The 17,087-nt window shown below is 41.0% G+C and overlaps 1 protein-coding gene across 1 annotated transcript in view; it reads right to left on the reverse strand.

Moving 5' to 3' along the window:
- The window catches only part of CCDC124 (coiled-coil domain containing 124), a 49,624-nt gene that overhangs the window by 9,422 nt on the left and 23,115 nt on the right, over window positions 1–17,087 (reverse strand). Inside the window, exon 2 of the mRNA XM_063457323.1 lies at window positions 13,853–14,018. Coding sequence (XP_063313393.1) covers window positions 13,853–14,011 — 159 coding nt within the window. The 5' untranslated portion in view covers window positions 14,012–14,018. The remainder of the gene's footprint in view (window positions 1–13,852; window positions 14,019–17,087) is intronic.

Genomic DNA, 17,087 nt, shown 5'->3' on the forward strand with positions numbered 1-17,087 from the left:
ATTTTGTGACTGTAACCCTTAGAGTTTATTTTTAACGACCCAGATCTCGAAAAGCTAAATTTGAAGCATCTCTATTTGATACAGGGAATGACTGCAGCTTTACATGATGTGCACACAAAAGGGAGAGGAAATACAGCTTAAAGTGCTGACAAATACACTTCTGACATATACAGATGTCTCTCAGTCTAGAGGAAGGCCAAGGACAACTAATCCAGAGGAAAGGGAGGAATTGTGTGGCTGTTGACGAGGGATGAATCTGGGACAAAGAAAATGCTACAAAAGATCTACTCTTAAAAATGTCTTGTACATAACATCAGGCCAAAGTAAAATACAAAATAAAAAAACAACATTGTAGATCAGTAATCGAAATATTGTGAAAAAAAACAACATTTTTGAAACGCAGCAAATATGCAGAGTATTAATAGTTTGTTGCCAATGAAAAAAGTGTCATTATGGAGTCAAAAGGATAATCGACCCTCTTTTTGTGGCACACATGGAAATTACTTAGAAGTATGTTTGTTTTTTTCAATCACCAGCAGAAACATAGATGCAAGAGGCTAGATGTGATGGCCATGAGTGTTGTTACCACCTATATCAGTGATGGCGAACCTGTGGCACGCCGGGCCCTCTCTGTCGGCACGCGGCCGTAGGATCGGCATCACTGCAGAGTAGGCACCTGCCTGCCCGAAACGGCAGGCGCCTACTCTGCTTCCGTGTCGGCAGGACCAGAAGCAGGGGGGAGGGATCGAGGAAGCAGCTCTCCTGTCCTCCCGCAAACTGTGTGGAGCGTTGCCGCGCGTTACCATGGTAATGCTCCACACAGCAACGCGCGGGAGGACAGGAGAGCTGCAGGCTCCTGTCCTAGATACTTACCACCACTGGACCACCAGGGATGGCTGTGTTCCCCCCCTCCCCTTCACCAAAGGTAAGATAAAGGGGGGGGGGGGTTCAGTATGCTTTTAAAAATAAATAAATAATTGTTTTAATGTATCTTAAACCCCCCCAACAGAGCACCCCTACCCACCCCCCCAACAGAGCAACCCTACCCACCCCCCCAACAGAGCAACCCTACCCACCCCCACCAACAGAACACCCCTACCCACAGAGCACCCCTACCCCCCCCAACAGAGCACCCCTACCCACCCCCCCAACAGAGCACCCCTACCCACCCCCCCCAACAGAGCACCCCTACCCACAGAGCACCCCTACACCCCCACACACAGCACCCCTACACCCCCACACACAGCACCCCTACCCCCCCACACACAGCACCCCTTACCCCCCCACACACAGCACCCCTTACCCCCCCACACACAGCACTCCTACCCCCCCACACACAGCACCCCTACCCCCCCCACACACAGCACCCCTACCCCCCCCCACACACAGCACCCCTACCCCCCCCCCACACACAGCACCCCTACCCCCCCCCCCCCCACACACAGCACCCCTACCCCCCCCACACACAGAACCCCTACCCCCCACACACAGAACCCCTACCCCCAACTCCCCTACCCCCACAGCACCCCTACCCCCCCCACACACAGAACCCCTACCCCCCCACACACAGAACCCCTACCCCCAACTCCCCTACCCCCACACACACAGCACCCCTACCCCCCCACAGAACACCCCTACCCCCCCAACAGAACACCCCTACCCACCCCCCAAAGCACCCCAACACCCACACAGCACCCCTACCCCCAACACAGCATCCCTACCCCCACACACAGCACCCCTATCCCCCCACACAACACCCCTATCCCCCCCACACAACACCCCTATCCCCCCCACACACACACACAGCACCCCTACCCCCCCCACAACACACACCGCACCCCTACCCCCACAACACACACCGCACCCCTACCCCCACAACACACACCGCACCCCTACCCCCACAACACACACCGCACCCCTACCCCCACAACACACACCGCACCCCTACCCCCACAACACACACCGCACCCCTACCCCCACAACACACACCGCATCCCTACCCCCACAACACACACCGCACCCCTACCCCCACAACACACACCGCACCCCTACCCCCACAACACACACCGCACCCCTACCCCCACAACACACACCGCACCCCTACCCCAACACACATCGCACCCCTACCCCCACAACACACACCGCACCCCTACCCCCACAACACACACACAGCACCTCTACCCCCACAACACACACACAGCACCTCTACCCCCACAACACACACACAGCACCTCTACCCCCACAACACACACACAGCACCTCTACCCCCACAACACACACACAGCACCTCTACCCCCACAACACACACACAGCACCTCTACCCCCACAACACACACACAGCACCTCTACCCCCACAACACACACACAGCACCTCTACCCCCACAACACACACACAGCACCTCTATCCCCACAACACACACACAGCACCTCTACCCCCACAACACACACACAGCACCTCTACCCCCACAACACACACACAGCACCTCTACCACCACAACACACACAGCACCCCTACCCCCACAACACACACAGCACCCCTACCCCCACAACACACACAGCACCCCTACCCCCACAACACACACAGCACCCCTACCCCCACAACACACACAGCACCCCTACCCCCACAACATACACAGCACCCCTACCCCCACAACACACACAGCACCCCTACCCCCCTCACCACACAGCACCGCTACCCCCTCTCACACACAAACACATACACTGCCCCCCTCAGTGCAGTATATGTGTGTGTATTCAGTAATGTGTGTATTCAGCAGATTGTGTGTATGTTTGTATTTGACGGACTGTGTGTGTATTTAGCAGTCTGTGTATGGATGTATTAAGCTGTCGGTGTGTAAATGTGTTCAGGTGTGTGTATGCATTGCATTTGTTGGAGATACTAATAAATATATGCTTAATTTTATCTATTAATATCATTATTTAAAATATGTATAATTGAACTCTCTGTTGTGTCTTCTAAAACAAAAGATGTTAACTAGTTTGGACAACTGTACGAGTTGTTTTTTCTGAACTTAAATCTCAGTATTCAGGTTTAATTGCCATGTTGGCACTTTGAGGGAAAAAAAGTTGACATGTATTGCGGTTTGGGCACTCGGGCTCAAAAAGGTTCGCCATCACTGACCTATATCATGGCAACCTGTTCATAGATGATCTATGGTTAACTGGTAAATATGGATGTCTGACTTTTTTGGGCACAGGAATATTCTGATGGTACAAATGAATTCAAATCGAAATACAGATAGGAATTTTGCAGAAACAGAATTTCCATATTATACCTAACTATACCTTTGGTAACAAGCTGACGAAGCACACAATAGATTGTTCTTGGAGGAGGAAAGTTAGGAATTCCTGTTGTAGTCCAATAAATATGCCAATGTTGCCTTGCCCATACAGAAGGAGAAAGACCCTTTATTAAGCATGAAACTGTACTTAGGGAACCCAAGTCCATGGTGGATCAGAGGTGATATGGCTTCCCTCTGTATCCTGGTGTCCAATTGCTATGCACACTTAATGATGAGCCTAATGCATTATTAATGTAAGCTCTATAGCTGTCTGATCGAGTGTTTAATAAACGCTCCACTGAGAAAGCAAACAAAGGAAGCGCTGACACAGATGATGTGGTAAGCAATGTTCAAAGCTGGAGAGAGCAAAAGATGCTAAGCATGAAGTTACTCAACAAAGAAGAAAAAAGGCCAACATACATTAGCAAGCTCTCCAAAATACCTACTAACATGGATTGTTTGTTTTTTTTCTTTTAAAGTCTTTGGGCCCTTTTTCGGTTTGTCACATAATTCAATGTTTTGTGCACGGTTAACAATCTGATCTCCAAATCTTTCTCCTACAGGAATTCTGTAGTTGTCCTATTTTCATGGAAGGTTGTTTCCAGTCTTCCTAGAAGTGAACTTATGCAAGCAGGTCCACTCGCAATTATATTCCTTCCCTGCCACAGTTCCCGTGTCTCGAATCAAACATCATGTTCTCCAACTGTCCGCCCTTGACGCTACTTACAGTAGTGTGGACTATAAGCTCACATCACTATGTCAGAACCGGGGAAGGAGTGGCTATGGCTGTATAAACAAAGTAATTTAAAGGAACACTATAGTGTTAGGCATACAAAACTTACCTTTTCTCTCTCACAGTGCTGGTATCCATGGCTAGCCACATCTCCTACAGGGAAGCATTGGGAGGCTAGTGCGCCTGATTTTACTTTGGTTTTTCTTCAGAAGGTTTTAGGTTTTAATTTGCTATTCCTTCAGAAGTGATTCTAGTGGTTGTCTGCAGCGCCACTTATAAACATAAACACTGGCCAAACACAAACAAATATTAACACTAACTTTGGCCAGTGTTTGTGACCAAGTGGCTACTAAAAAAGACTGGACATACCCCATTTGCAATACCTTGGATTGTCTACTATTGCAAATGGTATGCCATCATTCTCATTCCTGGGCTACCATACGGTCTTCAAAGGCAACGTAATCAATCTGTCGAATTTCAATGTGAAAAAAACTGAAAATGTAACATGCTATATTTGACCCTGTAAGTTCTCAAAACCCCATAAAACCTGTACATAGGGAGTGCTGTTTTACATGTGAGACATCGCTGAATACAAATATGTGGTGGTGGGTTTTTTTTGCAGTAAAAGCAAACAGTATTATGACATTCACAGTTAGAATGTCATTAAAAAATTATTATTTTCTCCAATTTTTTTATTATATTTTATTCATGTTAAATTATGCTTCATACCTAAATATTTTATGTTAAATGAAAGCCATGTTTCCCCTGAATAAAATGATATAGAATAAGTGTGGATGCACATAATATGAAAGAGGTGAATTATGCCTGAACAGACATATAGTGCAAATTCCAGGTTTTGTTTTGATCACAATGTGTACATTTGTCTCAGTCCTTAAGGGATTAATAAGGGAGGGACATGGCACCTTCATTGAGATTAAGTGGTATGGATGTGAAAAAAGGGAGAGAATTATTAGATAAAATCTAATAAAATATCCAGGAGTAGTTACCGTATTTATTCGAGTATAACGCGCAAAATTTTGTACCGATTTTTAATTTAAAATTAGGGGTGCGCGTTATACTCAAATAAATATTCGAGTGGGTGCTCCGATTATACCTCCCAGGACCGCCGGGCTCATTACAAGCCCGGCGGTCCTGGGGGGGCGGGCAGCAAGCGTTTACTCACCTCCGTGCAGCTCCTCCAGCTTCCCAGTGTAAATCTCGCGAGACCCGCGGCCAGCTCTGACGCTCTGACGTTGTCAGAGCTGGCCGCGGGTCTCGCGAGATTTACACTGGGAAGCTGGAGGAGCTGCACGGAGGTGAGTAAACGCTTGCTGCCCGCCCCCCCACGACCGCCGGGCTTGTAATGAGCCCAGCGGTCGGTATTATCGGAGCACCCACTCGAATATTTATTCGAGTATAACAAGCACCCTAATTTTAGATTAAAAATCGGTATAAAATTTTATACCGATTTTTAATCGAAAATTAGGGGTGTGCGTTATACACGTGTGCGCGTTATACTCGAATAAATACGGTAATGGTGTATACCTTTAAATATAACCTTGTAAGCTAAAAGAACGCTGTGCAATATATTTAAAAGTTTAAACGGATTCTAAAATCAAATTGAGTATTTGAATAATATTCAGTAAAACATAAGAAAAATAAGTAAAAAAAAATTGAATAGATGGAGTTAATCCAAATAAAATAATAATGTCCAACTTGCTACGTATAATGCAAAATGTTTATAGAGCATTATATGTAGCAAGTTGGACATTATTATTTTATTTGGATTAACTCCATCTATTCAATTTTTTACTTATTTTTAAATAAATTGCACAGCGTTCTTTTAGCTTACAAGGTTATATTTAAAGGTATACACCATTAACTACTCCTGGATATTTTATTAGATTTTATCTAATAATTCTCTCCCTTTTTTCACTTGCAATATTAGGGATTTTTTTAGTGGAGTCCCTTTATTTTCCAGTTGAGTGGTTCATCCTAGCCATACTATATACTCTAAAACTGAGATTTGTTAAAAATCTCAACTTTTAACCCTAAGTGGTATGGATGGCTATAGGTTCCCTTTAACTCCTAAATTAGAGAGAATTGAGCAGTGAGACAGCAAGAGCATGATTCATACACGTAAACAACTTCACTGAGCTAAAGTAGTTTTTTTGTTTTGTGGGCCTTTAAAGAAATATGCCACAATAAATACACCTTTCCTCACAGCGACCACCCAGCCTAATGTGATATTATAACAAGGATGACCTCACGTGTGCAGTGCGTGCTTACGACAGACGTAAAGTATACACAGAATTGTCACATGTGCTAGAGGTGCAACTAGCCCCCAACACATATGTGCTAATTACTAGGGATGTGCAGTATGTCAAGCTGACACACTGCACAGCCAGACTCTAGCCACCAGGGTTGCTGAAACCAAAAACAGTATATTATCAAATATATTTTTTTTGCCGACACGGTCTCCTCATACAAATACATTTTAAAAATCCTCACCTGTGATCCCATGCCTAGGCCACGTCTCCATACAGAATCATTAATGGCTCTATTACGCACATATACTGTGCAAATAGTTCCTTTTTATAGAGTTGCATTACCCTCATGATAAAGTTTAATTGTACTACATGTCATCATGCTGGGAGCAATCATATCCAACATAAAGAACTTTGAAAAGTGGCGAGAAAACTAATCAGATTGACATCCACGAAAGACAATCTTGAGGTAAAACGTAAACAATGCCCTGTGCAATGCACTGCTTTATATTGTCAGAGTAAAGGGACTGCATCTAGGCACATACAGCAAAAACAAATGTGAGAAAGACTGAACTTGATGGACGCAAGTCTCTTTTCAGCTATGTAACTATGTAAAATGGTTTTGGTGATTGGAGTGTCCATTAAAATGAAAGGTATGTGAACCATGACAGGCACCCTTTAAATCATTGTAATGTATGCATTGCAGTATATAGAACAGTGGTAGACAATGTTTGGCACTCCAGATATTGTAGACTACATCTCCCATAATGCTAGTAAAGCCATAATGCTGGCAAGATATAGTCCACAACATCTAGAATGCTGGATGAAGTAGAATATATAGCTTTAATGGCAAAAAATGTGGAATGCACAACAATGCCACTTTCCCATATTAGGCATATGCAATAGCTTCTTCAGATAATAGCTTCTTCAGATAATAGCTTCTTCAGATAATTTTAACTTCCAGAAAATCTGAGATTTCTAGTTGTTTGGCTTATACGCATGTGTGAATACTGATTTAATTTATCTTGCAGAACCTGTGTTCAGAATCAAAATGCCAGCCATCATGCTAATTGTTCTGTGTAATGAAGCAATGGAAAAAGGAGACACGCTGAACATACAGGTTTCCATGTATCATATGTCAGCAGTGGTAAGGGAGGACTGTCATGCCAAAAGCATGAGTTCTTGTTTGATGTGTGTTTATATATGTTAAGAGTTGTTTTTTTGTAAACCTTGGGATGACATTTATTGTGGTCTTTGATCTTGCACCAGGCCTAGACCATAAAACATCTAGATAGCAATCACCAGAGCTGGACACAAGGAATTTCATAGAGTGGGCAATAGACTGCCAGACCAGCCCCCTCTGATCCCCCCCAGGGGTCTGCCCACTGAGAAACAACTAGTTTAGATATATAATGAGGGTGCTGGACTATCCAGGGAGTTCAGTTATTCCTTTTTTCTTTTGTCAGTAACTTCTAGGAGATCGATACCATCTTAGTCTCCCACAAGAATTCTATATGGGGTAAATATATGTAAGGAATTTCTTGTGTTTTCTCCTATTTTATTTTATGTACTGTTTTGCAATTTATTTCTGTATTTTGTACTCAGCACTGTGAATCTTTTTTGTCAGATTAAATGTTTACTTAATCAGCTTGTGTCTCTGTTTTCTAAGAGCTTCACCCTCCAAAGAAAAGCTCAGATAAACACGTTACCAAAAAGGGTTAATTATATGTGTTTGATCAGTAAAAGTAGAACTGTGATTCTATAATTCTCCTGTGTGTGGGGTAACCTAAGTCGCCCGGGTTTAAAAATCTTGGTGGTGGCAGTAAAGTGTGTACTAGGGGGTTAGTGTAGAAGGGATTGCAGGGGTTAATTGAGTGGTTGCTGGGACTAGCAACAGGTAACCAGGGGTTTGGTGTCATTAACCCTGTCACTTCCACATTCTCCCCACTGTCTCGGCTGGGCCTATAGCCCACGCTTGTGACAAGGACAATATAAGCTCTCCTTTCCAGGCAGGGTGCAGGATTTACAAGAAGATAATCCGCTTAGTTAAAAACGGTTACGATTATGGTAAACTTACCTTTGCACTATATTGGTCTTAAACATGCAAAATGCATATGATCGAACCTGTTCTCATGACAAGTAATAGTAATGTCCATATGCACATTGTGTTTTGGCTGGTGTATGGCCGTTGCATTTCCAAAATAAGTCAGTCAGTTATCAGTTTGTAGGTTATCCTATCCAAACCACATATTAAAAATAATGAAGGAAGAAAGACGTAATGACACAAAAAAGTTCTGCCACTAAACAAAGAGGAAATGGATAGACTGCTATTGAATACAGGAGACTCCTTGTGTAATGCAAATGCACACAATTAGCCATGGGGTTTTATGCAATTACTTTTCCAGAATTCTGTATTTGGGATTTCATCTCTACTGCTCCAGGCTCTGCTATCCTTTTGTTGCCCTCCTTCCAACTTTGCTCTAAATAGTCAGTGAATTCAAAATAAAAGAGAGAGAGAGAGAGAGAGAGAGAGAGATGGTGATTCCTTCCAGACAAAAGTACATGTTTTAGAATGGAGGTAGGAGCCAAAAAAACCTTTTAGTGTGCTATCGCCTGGAGGGAAAGGGGATATGAGGCTTCAATACGATAATGTACCTCTAACTCTGTTTTTGAATGCTGCCTTGCTTGTGAGGGTTCTGATTCTGCTACACTAGTCAATTAGCCCGTAAGACCTTCTTATATCCTTTCATTCAACTCACAAAATAAATACATTAAATAAAATAATCCAAAACAAAAATCTTAATGGCTTAACATCCAGTGTGCCTGTAAGCAGCCATCTGCGTCCTAGTTAAACCTTAAACTGTAATATAGTCCATCAGTGTTCAACCAAGTCTTGTAAAAAGCAATCATCCAACACAATGTAAAGGTGATTGGATGTTAAAAAGATCACATGCATTTAGGAAATCTTAAGATGACAAACATAAGACAGGATGTCATGATGTAAAGCAGTTTCAAAAGTAAATACATAATCACATAGAGTGATTCACTGTCTTGATCTTAGGCATCTAGTTACATGGTTGTGATCTAGTGATGTGACATGCTATTCAAGCCAGTTGGTCATGGGACAGGATTCCTATTTAATTTTTGCTCAGGTCCAAAAGAGCAGTGTAATCCAACACCCTCTAGTGGACAACTTGTGCACTGCCATCTCTTACATTTTCAGACAGCAGCATTAGTGACGTATGTGCAACTATTATTGATTTCTTATTGTTATCTTACCATATAAATATATATTTTTTTAAAACAGATCCATACTGCTTTAGAAGCTGTGCGGTTAGCACTCCTCATAATTGAGGATCTCTCTTATACTTCACAGCCCACGAGTTCTTTATAATTTTACTGAGGTACAATGTCCCAACAGCTTTGTGCATAAACCTTTTTTCAAGGAAAAGTGATCTTTCAGTTGGTATTGGTAAATGCATAAATGTTGATTTGCATTCAATAGGTGCCTCTTTAGCCATTACATAAAGAGTAAGAGGTGCCAATTGCTTTTTGGCATACACAGGTGAAAATTCAAAGTGAATTTTAAAAGTAAGGCCAGAAAAGACTTGGCAAATTTGTCTATTTTGACCATTAATTTTAAATTCACTTTGAATTCTCACTTTAGTAAACAACAGGAAGATAGCCACTAGAGGCATGTTGACCCTGCAATGTAAACAGCGTTGTTCCTGTCCTCAGTTGATTGGTTAAAAAGACAGGAGCATGAAATTCAGACTACTTCATTGAGATGAAGTGATCTGAATGCCTATAGAGAGTCTCTTTAAAAAAAGATGAGTGAAATTACTGAATGCATTAGACAGTCAACTTCACAGTGATTAAAGGGGCACTATAGTCACCAAAACAGATTTAGCTTAATTCAGCAGTTTTGGTTTACAGATTATTCATCTGCAGTCTCACTGCTCAATTCTCTGCCATTTAGGAGTTAAATTACATAGCTGAAAAGAGACTTGCGTCTCAAGTTCAGCCTTTCTCATATATGTTTTTGCTGTTGATCCAAAAGAAGGCAAAAAATCCAGTCTGAAGCGCTTTTGTAAAATACTTGACAAAATTTATTCTTGACCCAAAATGGCAGTCAGATATCTCATTGGATCACGCAGCTATAACCCCAGTAATTAGAAATGATAACCCTGTAAGTTATGTTTTTTGACGTATTTATCCAATTTCTGTTTAAACATCTGTATGGATTTGTTTAAAACCATGATGAAGTTTTGATTATTTTTTTACAACCTAGATTACCAAGTAAGTATGTGACCACTACAGCCCACTGTAGTGGTTATTATGCCAGAAGCTTCCAGGCCCCGGTTCACCGTTAATAAGGCAAACTGTTCTCGCCAAGCTCCGATGTTCCCTGGTGCAGCGCCAGTCCCAATTCATCTTCTGAAAGTATCAGTTAACTGCTCTGAAATAGTGATTGTCATTCTGTGCAATGAAAGTTGCACATAATTGACATTAGCCAGCCCAATACTCTAGCAGCAGATGGGTTAAACTCTGAATGTGCAGAATTTCATATAGGCTCAGTCACTGAAGTGCTCATCGTGCTTAGAATAACCCTTTAATACTAGAACGACTCGTCTTTGAAAGGCATGTGTTCTGGGCAATTGCTCCCTCTTGAGTTTAGCTCCCCTGAGCTAACTAAACCAGGAAGTTACAGGACCTGTTGTCTGCTTGAAAGCCAAAGGGTTGTAACCATTTGAATTTATAAAAGTGCACATTTCTATTGAAATCTTCAAAACAAAACAGGACACACTCTTCACACAAAAAGCTTTCCAGCAAGAAAAGTGTTTTAGGAATCTGGAGTGTCCCTTTAAGATGAATTGATATACAAGTATTGTAAGGAATGACCTTCTTTAAGGAATGTGAACAAATAAAACACCCAAACAAGTGTTTGTAAAATTAACATATATAGTGATATTGGTTGTTAAATTAGGCTACTGTTACAGCTGTTATGATTGTAAACATAAAAACATTGTATTAATACATAGGCCATGAAACACAAATATAATACAATACGATTTTCATAATTTATACTTCTGTATATATGGCTTGGTTATCTCTGTCCTCCATAGTGCACCCACTCACATGGTCATATGGAAAAAAAAAAATGGCTCCCAGGGCTGACCTCTTTGGAACTCCCTACGGAGCTGTTCTCTGCTTATTATTTAGTTTACATTTATACAGATTTTATCTTTTACATTTTCCCCCATCTACCCCAAACAATCTTGGGAGCCTGTGATTGGTTGGGGAGACTCAAAAGCTCAACACCAAATTATTTATTTGTTTCTTGTTTGTTGTAAGTAGTACATATAGGCAGGGCCGGCGTGTCCATAAGGCGGCACAGGTGGGCGCCACAGAAGGGGGGCGCAAAAATCCAAATCTCTGGCACCTGGCCAGAGACTTGGATTTTTAAATATTTCTGACAGTGCATGGACAGTGCATGGACCGTGTAAAGGACAACTATAAGCTACCCTAAGCCCACAGCAGCCGCCCCTCACAACTCACACACTGCCAGTGTTTTGAAGGGCAGAGCTCCTGCTCGTGAGGCACACTATGGAAGCCTGGATGCTGTAGGACCTCCCTGAGGCATTGTAACAGCCCTGCAGAGGTTTAATTGTCTGCAGTCTGCAAAGCTCTGCCCCCTTGCTCTGTATCAGCCCTCACATAACAAAGTATGTCATCAGATCGCGAGGGAGTGGGAAACAAGCTCCCATTCTGAAGGCTGGCTCCAGCTCCTACAGGTAGGAGCTGCCACAACATACATACTGCCTGTTACAGTGAGGACTGATATAGGGCAGAAAGGAATTAGTAGCTCTCAGCAACAGGAGCTCAGTGTGCATGAGGAGCTACAAGGTCTGATGGTGGATCACCTATGTTGTGTCTCCATGAGTGACTGTGAGTGAATATCTGGTGTGTGAAAGTGAGTGGTTGTATGGGCATGTGAAAGTGAGTGTGTTGTCTGACGTGTGAAAGTAAGTGGATATCTTAGTCTGTGAATGTGAGTGTGTTGTCTGTGTGTGTCAGAGCATAAATGTCTGACTGTGAGTGTGCATGTCCTGCATGCATAATTGTAAGTCTGTGTCTATGTGATTTTGTGCATCTATGAGTGTGACTGTAGGTGTATGCTGTGAGTGTGTATCACTGTAAATGTGTATGAGAATATTTCTGATTGTGATTTTATTTGACTGTAACTGAATGTGTTTGTATGTAATTGTTATGTATATCTCTGTGAATTTATGTTCCTGCGTGACTTAGGGCAGTGTATGTATGTGTGCCCCTATCTGTGAGTGAGTGTTGTGTGACTGTTACACTGTAAGTGTGTAGAGCAAAAGTAGCTGGAAAAGCTTATAAAAGGGTGCACACAGGGAACCTGGAAGGGGTTAATTGACCTAATTGCTATGGGAAGCTAGTCATGATGTGAATTGAGGAGAAAGGGGTACATTGCCTGTGCAGCCAAAAATCCTTGCACCGGCCCTGCATATAGATCATTAAATTGTCTATTTGCCACTTAATTACAATTGGGAGAAAACTCAAAAATATAACCATTGATATCAAACAAGATATGAGAGAAACTAAGGTCACTCACCTGTTTTACGGACGGCAGTGAGTCTGAATGCTCCATCTGAGAATAATTAACCTTGTTTTTCCTAATTTACATGACCCTTGTAAATTCTATACACTTCTCATTTTTATATATCTATTTTGTTTCAAAGGCCCAAAGATCGGTCATACACTTCAAAATGTCCTACAGCATAAGAAATTGGTTGTCCAAGAGTCAGTGGAAATTTTGAAGTGAGAGTGGTAACCTGAGCTGACTGTGGCATATTTTAAAAAAAATAAATGTAATACATATTCACAAATATTTTAAGTTGCTCTACCACTTTCCATATCATATAAACACTGCACTGCGATAACATTACAAGGAAACAAATTTGTGCAAATGTATTGCAGGTGATAATCATTGGCAAGTTATTATTTATTTATTTTTTAAATATGGTCAAATGTCAGATAGAGTGAAGAAAAAAAAAAGGGGGAACTTGACTGAAAAAAGCATCTGTGAGGATTGTTTCTTGGGTTCCCCTTTTTTATCAACCCTTCTATTTGATGTAGGGACCATATTTTTTTTAAATACATTTACTTTGGTTCTTATTATGTATTGAAATAGAAGTGTGGATTTTCTTGGCATGTGATTCTCTGAAAGTCATCGGAGTGTGATATTTGTTCCATTTGGAATATATAGAGATTGAAGGAACTGATTTACCAGTACCAATAGAATATTCAGTCTACGTTTAAGTATGTAACCCTCCTACTTGGTCATACTGTATAATTTTATATAGTGTGGTAGCAGCATACTCTTTATTTAGCACTGACTGATTGACCATAATGGCTGTATCACTTGTTTGGAACCTCTATGATATGTAATGTATCAAGTGCAACACAATTTTAGGCAAATTAATGTTAAAACTGTCGAGCAATATTTCGCCTCCCTTTATTACCTTTCTTTGCTCCTTGCGCTGAACGTGTTTGTCATCATCTTGCCAAAATGCATCCTCCTGCTCCTGCTTGCGCTTTGCATCTGCCACAGCCTTTGCCTCTGCTTTCCGGGCACGGGCTGCGGCTGACTTAGTATTCTCACCCTGAAACTTCTTGGGCATCCCTCAGCTGTAAAAGGAAGGAATAGGAGACCAAGAGTCAGGAGATTATTAAAGAGAAATGTGTTTAAAGCTTAGATATCTTCACTGTCCAAGTAACTATAATAATAGGCCACACAATAAATTTGTATTGGCACCCTAAATATTTGTTTCAACATCATGCATAATGCCAGAACCACTGTACTTTTCTTGGCACATGCCACTACCACGTGCTGATGGGCAACACACAATATGCTGAAGAAAAATAATTCATCAGTTGGACATATATAGAGCCATGATAAGTTCATGGATTTCCCTAACGCAGAACATGAATGTTGCATACTTTTTTAAGCAGTAGCTAGCCGCAAATAAGTGACATGTCCCATAAACCATGGTGTATGCCCTACTCCTTTTGACATACTTTTTAATTATTATTTTTTTATTAATACACTGTGCTAGACAATGACCATACTGTAATACTGCTATTCACTAGTGTGAATTGTATGGAATGCAAAGTGAATTATAGGGGAACAAGTTTCATGAGTAGATTATATTGGAACAGGCCTCAAAAGAGAGGACACAATACCAATAGTATTACACACAGAAGAGTAAATATTCAACACAACAAGCTTAGAAAACAAAAAATATATAAGAAAGAAAAATTGATAAGTTGAATATAAAATGAGAATTGGTTTATTAGATCCCAACTGAGGTAACAGACACACACTAAGTGAAACAAGTGGATTAGGTGAAAAACTGTGAAGACCAAAACCTTTAATATTGGATAGCTGATGGACACTGGTGTATTGATGGACAGTTAGATATTCTCTCAATGTAGATATAAAGTTAAATAACTATTGGTTACAATGTTGTCAAACTTGTAACAAGAAACCTTAGTGGCAATGATCTGTATCTGGTAATAGACAACTCTAGCTAACATTAGATAAGAAATTCATTAGTTGTAAATAATCAACCAGATTTAATTATAGAAGGGGATCGTGGAGGCCAGCTGGTATCCACACATAGATAGAAAAGAAAAAAATAAGTCTATTAACAATCCAACTCTTATTAATTCTCCATATAATTAGCTTTCTGGTGGGAATATTATCACATATTGGTAGAAAGGACTATATAATAATAAACAAAATAACACCTGGGGCAATAAACTGCAGTAAACGCCAAGTTGATTAGATGTTTTACAACTGGATCACTAACAGTAAATATATATAAAGATCGCCCCACTTATGGTATTATATTGATAGTCCAGTTTAAATACAATATTTGAAATCTCTGAAAACGTAACATAGTACAGCCAGGGTCAATACTAATTGAAAATATTCCAAATAAACTATGGCTTTATGACTGTCATTTTGTGATTTTTAACATGAACAAAGAGTTAGAGCAGTAGAGTGGTTGAAGTGTTGAAATAGAATAAATATGTGCGGATATTTAGTACAAGATTTAAACAAACTTGTTGTAAATGCTCCTTGTATAAGAAATTCTAGTATAGTAATATACATTAATGAGAAAATACAATAGATCGCAGTCTGAAAGGTCCTCCCCCCTACAATGCTGCTTCAAAGCAGCCCCTATGTTATTGGGACACTATAGCCACCAGAACAACTACAGCTTATTGCATGTTTTTCTGGTGCATAGAATCATCCCACTTCAGGCTTTTTGCTGTAAACATTGTATTTGCAGAGAAAATGCAGTGTTTACATTATAGCCTAGTGATAACTCCACTGGCCACTCCTCAGATGGCTGCTAGAGGTGTTTCCTGGGGCAGTCCTACCTAGTGTACAGCACTGCCATTCAGTGTCTCCACCCTCTGCATGCAGACACTGAATCTTCCTCATAGAGATGCATTGATTCAATTCATCTCTATGAGGAGTTGCTGATTGGCCAGGGCTGTGTTTGACTTCTGTTGGCTCTGCCCCTGATCTGCCTCCTTGACAATCTCAGCCAATCCTATCCATATAGGCAAGTATAAATAAAAATGTACTTACAGTAAAAAGGAGCAGACTAACTGCTCTATGTGCCAGGCGTAGGTGGAACAATCCCCACAAAGGATTCTTTTGATGGTGGTAGTGCTGGTACTTTAGATGATAAAATCAATGACAATGAAGTAGCCAAAAAATATATCATTTTATTTAAAGTGGTTTTACTACTCCTTGTTTAAATAAAAGTATATATATATTTTTGGCTACCTTATTGTCATTAGCTAGCCGATATTTCTTGTATTATTTTATTACATCGTATCTGGCATTGATTTTATCATCTGAAGCACCAGCACTACCACCATCAAAAGAATCCCTGGTGGGGATTGTTCCACCTATGCCTGGCACAGCAGTGAGTCTGCTCTTTTTGCTGTAAATACATTTCTTTCTTTTTATTTATACCTGTACGGAGAGCACTATTGGCTTTTATTTCATATGACCCATACCATCACTACCAAGCTGTGAAATTACATCAGAGGGATATCTTGCAAGTGGGGATTTTACACCACTGTATGCTGTTTTACCTAGAGCTGGACATAGCTCTTTGAGATGTAAGTTGACATTTTTATATCGCAGTGTTGTCTGTAGCGCACTTTACTTGCCATATTGCCCTATTGGTACCTCCTGTCTTCTGATTTCTTTCATACGCTGACATTGATTGGACTGGCTCAAGGACTTCATACAAAGCATCTGAAGATATTCTGATTTTTTAGGACTGTTTTAGACCCTTGGTATTCCATTTGGACTGTTTATTATTATTTTATATGTGGTTTCTTCTAATCAGTACCATTCTCATTTATAGAGATGGAAGCTATTAGGATCGTTTTATTTTTCTTGGCACAACCTGAACCCTCTTTTCTGTTTGTAATGTAAACAAACACCCCCCCTCACCCTCCCGTGTTTACTACAAAAAGACTGCAGGGATTGACTATACTCATCGTAACAACTACAATAAGTTGTAGTTGTTATGACTATAGTGTTCCTTTAAATTGTTTAATGCTGTACAGATCACATGCGGAACAGATCACGTGCTGAACAAAATTTTGGCATTTGTCTTTAGGGCTACAGTTTTCGGGTTTTGTTCTCAAGCATGAGTCTCCGGT

Source organism: Pelobates fuscus, chromosome 5, assembly GCF_036172605.1.
Source record: "Pelobates fuscus isolate aPelFus1 chromosome 5, aPelFus1.pri, whole genome shotgun sequence".
NCBI classification, from domain to species: domain Eukaryota; kingdom Metazoa; phylum Chordata; class Amphibia; order Anura; family Pelobatidae; genus Pelobates; species Pelobates fuscus.